The following is a 6,287-nucleotide window of genomic DNA, read 5'->3' as shown; positions in this document are numbered from 1 at the left end:
ATGGTAGCAGTGGTATTATGGTATGGGCAGGCACAAGCTGATGGCAATTTGGATGCACAAAAATACCGTGACGAGATCCTGAGGCCCATTTTTTTTACGGTGTCTGTGGCTAAAGGATTCCCAGTTATGTGAAATCCATAGATTAGGGCCTTATTAATTTAACTCATTAAAAATCTATGAAATTATTACATGTTTATTTTGTTGAGTATATATCCACACTATGCATTTGGAATTAAATTGTGATAATGCCCTTAGTGCGTGCTGTTTGAAAATACATTTCAGCCCGTTTTGGCCTGCCAGGCAGTAAATTAGTTGATAGTTCCAAACCTCTGCCAATAACAGCTAGTTTTCAATTTTCCCCCTCCCCACTTAGGATTGTCTGGGAGTAGTCTGACAATTATTGCTTGAGAAATTGCTATGAAGAGATTTGTTTTCAATTAAAATGATACAAAAAATAAAACAATCACAGTAAGGTACTTTATTGTTTCCCAAAAATGTGATAAAGATAAAAAACCTTTGAATTACAGTCAGAAAATCTGTTGATACATAGTTCATGTTAATAAAACATTTAACAGATGCATCGACACTCAGACACTTTAAAAATGGTACTGTGTGTTTAACAGGTTTCATTCAGGCATTAACATATAATGGTCTCAATTCAGTCACTCACTTTCTGAACTTATTATTCTTCTTGCCAGCACCAATGGCTGCTTTTTCTGCCATGATCTGTTGGTATTTCTTCTCGTTTCTGTTGAGGTTAAAAGGGAAAGTATAAGCCCTTCAAGTAGTTCATATCAAATATTTATTGTCAATTGTTATGCATTTCCATACACTATGCCAAAAACAGTTTCAGACATGATATGAACTAATACTGTACATGACAAAGATCAAATGAAGCTTACTGTCTGAACTCTGCATCAGCAAGCAACTCCGCCACCATGGTTCTCTTCCGGTCTTTCTTCAGGACACGGGAATGATAGAAGTCCACAGGGCTTTCTACTACTGTAGCAACGTGGGACAAAGACATTCAAGCACAAAAAGGTTCAAATAGTTCCAAAATAAAAAGTACATTGTAAATACTTACAGTAATTCTTGCTAAGAGTAGTGGAGAATAGTTGCTCAATGTTTTCCCCCCATAGCATTGAACACAACATATGGAGCACTGGGAAAATCAAGCACAGTTGAGGGTTAGATGATTACTGACCTGGAAATACTTGGGGAATCCATCTATGTCGTTCTTCTTGTAAAACCACTTGGGGTCCACTGCTCCATGCATTTTCAGTGCTTTGAGGTCGCCCTTTAGTTACTCTTGTCATTTCAGGAGCCCGCATATTAAACCACCTGGCTCCAGTTGTCAAGTCGCTCTCCTGAGCATGGCAAGCCAAGGAGGAAACATGCCTGCTTGCTAAATGTAGTAAAAATATAACTTCTCCTTGTATCACACTACTTCCTTTTCTAAATTAATAAACAAGGTTACATGGACTTGTATTCACTTTGCGCTTCAGTTTCACAGCCTGTTTGGACTCCCTGTATGGAGGCACAGCATCTTTCTTCTCAAGCTCTGGGCCAATAACACTTTTCTTCATCAACTGCCAACAGAAAAAAACAAATCACAATGTAGAAGCAGAAAATCTGAAAAACGCAGAAATCCATGGCAGTCAAAGGGTTGAAATTCATGAAAAACTTCCTCTCATTATTGAATTACCCAGCCTTGCATAACTGCACAATTCATTACCAATTCTATGCCATATATCACCTTCAAAACAAAATCAATGAAAGTTATTTACCTCATCTTGGCTCTTCTGTTCCTTTAGTTTTTTCAGGGAGTTAGAGACAGTCTTTGATTTGCTGCCATCAAAATTGATGTATAATCCCCCAAGCTCCTTCAATCTCAGGCCCGGGTCAATGCGGCTGGACAACTCTTTCCTATAACAGATTGTCTCAAATAATTACCCGGGAGAGGAAGCATTGTCTAGTCTCCAACTGGTTCGCTCTTGATATGTTAATGAAAATGAATGTGAAAAGTCTTTATACGTGCTTGGCATTGCAATTCAATATTTGAGTAAATAGCTCCATTGCTTGAGATTTGAAAAAAACAAAATCCTGCTATCCATTCAGACTAAAAATGGCAGTGTAGCCCTGTCAACTTATAGCCATTTTTAAATGCACAGATGACATGATCATGAACAACAACAAAAAAAACAGATACTTACAATTGTGGATTTCTGCTTGTGAAGAGGACTTGTGCATATTTATCATAGTCTCCCTCCTGATCAACACATTCTTCCTGATCTTGCTCTTCAATGGCCTCCGTGTCACCAGCAGTGCCCCCCTCCTTTTCCTCTAGCTTGTCAGCGTCAGATACACTGACCTTCAGGTTCTGGATAGAGGTCACCAAAATGGGCTCTGTGGTGTGAGGGGCTTCATCTTGATCAGCCCTTTCATTCTCAGTTACTATTGTGCTGCTCACATCCATAGTCTCCTCACTAGGCACTGCCTTTCATTCCTGGCTATCTACCTCCGATGGAGGACCTGTGTGGGGGTTTACATCTATGGCCTTTTCCTCAGACACCACTATAACAGGGGACATTGCATTTTCACACGCCGTTACTTTTACTGTATGATCGAGAGAGACTTGCGCATCAGCTGGTGTTATCGACTCCTGTTCTATTATCACTGGGGCGTCCGCATCTGCTGCATCCTCAGTGGACAGCTCCCTCTGCTGGTCTTCTGATTCCACTGCAGGCTCACAGAGGGCCTCAGCCATCTCTGCATCAGCACTCTCACAGACTGCTACTCTGACTTCAGACTCTGCTGGGATCACTTTCTCATCTTTTAGGATGTTTTGCTGAGCAGGGACATCCGCCTCAGAGGTATTCTTCTCTGGCTCTTCACGGACGGTTGTCTCAACGGACTCCTGTTGAACACTAGTGACCTCTGCATCATGAGAGACTGTCACACTCCCAGTTTGCTCCAGAGCAGATTTTGGAACTTGGATGGGCTCTGGCTCATCAATCACTACATCCTGATCCTCAAGGATTATCTTTTCTTCACCCACTTCTATCACGGAGCAGTATGTATCAGCGTTGATTGCATCCTCTAATTGATGGTCCTCTGACACACTTTCCTCTGCAAACTCAGATAACCTCACCTTATCTGACTAGCATAGGGATTTCTCAACTAGTATATCCAGGGCATTGGCTGTTAGCCGGGTAAGTGGAGCTGCCCTGGAACTGCGGTTGGATCCAGTGCGACTACTACAGGGGGTGCCCCTGCCTCTCACCGAGCTACGCAGAGGGATATACACATCAGTCTGGTCAGACTCAGTGTCCATTACAGTGGTGCATGTCCGTTTAGGAACAGGCCACCTGCGAGTGGACCTCCTGGGAGTCATACTTGGCCCAGACTCAAAGCCCTGAGTCACAAGTCTGGAGGTCACAGGGAACTGCTTTAACCACACCTCTGCTTCTCCTGTGAAGTAGAGGGGATTTGGAGCCATCGGTGGTTTCCGCTAAATGCATGGGGTTAGCATCAACAATCCAATCCGTGCTGCTTCTGGTAGCTCTACGCACCGTGGACGTCTGAGCAGAGACAAGACTCGGGATCTAAAAACTCAGTGTCCTCAGTATGATACTTTGAAGTAGTCCTTGTGCTCCTGGTCATGCTGGTCTGGAAGTCAAGAACCTTGGACTCAAGACACCACTGAGATGCAATAATTATTATGGTCCTGTTGTTTGGCAGTCTTTGAGAACAGTCTTCCTCAGAGTCCTGGGAGCTCCGCGAATGTTTGGTCCTCTGTAGCCAGACACCGAGGAGGAACAAGAGTCTACCTCAGACACATTCTCTTCCTTTATTGCGTCAGGCTGCGCCCCGCCTGTGGCTATCCTTCGGCCCCTGTGAGCTGGCTGTTTGTTGGGTATAACCTCCATATCTGATACAACCGAACAGCAGGACAGACTCATCAGCTTCATGTGTGGAGTCTACCTGGTTAGAAAAGCCAGTGTGACGTTTGGACGCCCTGGTCTTCCTCTTCACGGTGGAACTCTGGGCCTCAGAGGGAACATCGTGCTTGGAGTCACTGGTCACCTCAGACTGGGTTGCAGTCTCCCTTTAATCAGCCATCCTCCTGGTTCTCCGAGTGGACGCTGGAGTGGCCTGTGGCGAAATGTCAATCCCAGTACTTCAGAACTATGAGAAAAAACACTTTATATAAGCAAAGCAATCTCTGGCATGATGAATCTGTTGAAAACAGTAGGGTGTAGTTGTGTTGTTGACAGTGGAGCAGTGTTAAAAACGAATCAACTTATCAAGATATTAGCAAGCTGGCTATTTGAGTCAGGTGTGTCAGTAACCACATTCCCATCCAGTGTTTTTAACCTCTCATGGGTAGGGGGTAGTATTTTGAAGTTTGGATGAGAAACATGCCCAAAGTAAACAGTATGTTACTCAGGCCCAGAAGCTAGGATATGCATATGCATGGTAGTATTGGATAGAAAACACTGACGTTTCTAAAACTGTTAAAATAATGTCTGAGTATAACATAACTGATATGACAGGCAAAAACCAGAGGAAAGTCCATCCAGGAAGTGGGATTTTTTATGTGAGTTGTTTTCCATTGAATGCCTATTCACTATCTTATGATTTAGGGCCTAGATTGCAGTTCATATGGCTTCCACTAGATGTCAGTCTTTAGACATGCTTTCAGGCTTGTAATTTGAAAATGACGAGTAAAAATACCTTTTGGTCAGAGGACAGTGGAAGAATGCAGAGCTGCTTTGCGCGCGTGACCAATAGCGTGCTGTTCGTTGTTTTTCCTTTCTATTGAAAACGCTATTGTCCGGTTTAAATGTTATTGATTATTTAGACAATAGACAACCTAAGGATTAATTATAAACAATGTTTGACATGTTTCGACAAACTTTACTGGTACTATTAGGATGTATTCGTCTGCATGTTTTGACCACCCTGGAGCCAGTGGATTACTGAACAAAACGCACCAACAAAACTGAGTTTTTGGGACAGAGGGACTTGATCGAACAAAACAAACATTTATTGTGTAACAGGGAGTCTTGTTAGTGCAACCATATGAAGATCATCAAAGGTAAGTGATTCATTTTATCGCTATTTCTGACTTTTGTGACTCCTCTATTTGGCTGGAAAATGTTTGTATGCTTTTGTAAGCGGGGCGCTGTCCTCAGATAATCGCATGGTATGCTTTCGCCATAAAGCCTTTTTGAAATCTGACACAGCGGCTGGATTAACAAGAAGTTCATCTTTAAGCCGATGTATAACACTTGGATATTTTATGAATGATTATTATGAGTATTTCTGTATTTTGAATTTGGCGCTTTGCAATGTCACCGAATGTTGGCCAGGTGGGACGGTAGCGTTCCATAAGAAGTTTTATAGTCCTACCATATATATATAAAAAGTGTCAGTACAATTTGATAAAATGCCAACAATGTTTGAAATGGTGGGATCTTTGTGTTGGTAAAATTAATTATGAAAGAAATGGCAGTGAAAGTGCTTTTATGCCCAAATATTGATATAAGAAGAATCCTATCAAAGTAGACTTGGGAGTCAAGCGATATGTTGTGTGGGCCGCTCACTACCACACCGGAAAGCATGCAGTTTATTAGACTACAGACTAAATAAATTATGAACTTCACAGGGTGGTGAAAGTGCCTGGTGATCAGGTTGATGCTGATTTCCAATAAATATTGAGGTTCTTATTCTGGTGACACAATCGATGCTTGACTGCAGTTTGACAAATAAAAAAAATAATATCCATAAGCTCAACATGTATATGAGCCTACATGCACAATTTACCCGTGAGCTGTTAACTAGAGCGCACGTGCCAAAACCAGAGTAGGCATATTTTCTATCTAATGCAATAGTTTGACAAAACTATCGGTCTGGGTTTCCATCTTCGCAGTATTTCCACCAAATTGGGATACTTTGAAAATGTATTGTCTGTGGCAGGTTTTTGGGCTACTTTAAAATTGCACCACGGCCGCCATGGCATTTCTATCCATAATAGTACCCGTCAAAAGTTTAGACACCCACTCAATCCAGGGTTGTTCTTATTATAAAATAGTGAAGAACTTCCGGGATGCCTACAAGGCCCTCCCTGCCCTTCCGTCGGCAAATCGGATCACAACTCCATTTTGCTCCTCCCATCCTAAAGGCAGAAACTCAAACAAGAAGTCCACGTGCAAAGGACTATTCAACGCTGGTCTGACCAATCAGAATCGACACTTCAAGATTGTTTTGATCACGTGGACTGA

The 6,287-nt window shown here is 42.3% G+C and overlaps 1 protein-coding gene across 1 annotated transcript; it reads right to left on the bottom strand.

Moving 5' to 3' along the window:
- Positions 1–463: 463 nt before the first annotated feature.
- On the bottom strand, positions 464–2,476 carry LOC110524423 (deoxynucleotidyltransferase terminal-interacting protein 2-like). Its single transcript, XM_021604028.2, is given in 7 exon segments — positions 464–748; positions 903–1,002; positions 1,201–1,309; positions 1,311–1,367; positions 1,494–1,589; positions 1,788–1,926; positions 2,214–2,476. Coding segments are annotated over 7 exon segments (846 nt in total). The 3' UTR covers positions 464–666.
- Between the last annotated feature and the right edge of the window lie 3,811 nt (positions 2,477–6,287).

The sequence above is a fragment of the Oncorhynchus mykiss genome, chromosome 5, assembly GCF_013265735.2.
Source record: "Oncorhynchus mykiss isolate Arlee chromosome 5, USDA_OmykA_1.1, whole genome shotgun sequence".
Classification (NCBI taxonomy): domain Eukaryota; kingdom Metazoa; phylum Chordata; class Actinopteri; order Salmoniformes; family Salmonidae; genus Oncorhynchus; species Oncorhynchus mykiss.
Note: the sequence above shows the minus strand (reverse complement) of the source record. Positions and strands in the feature narration are given on the sequence as shown.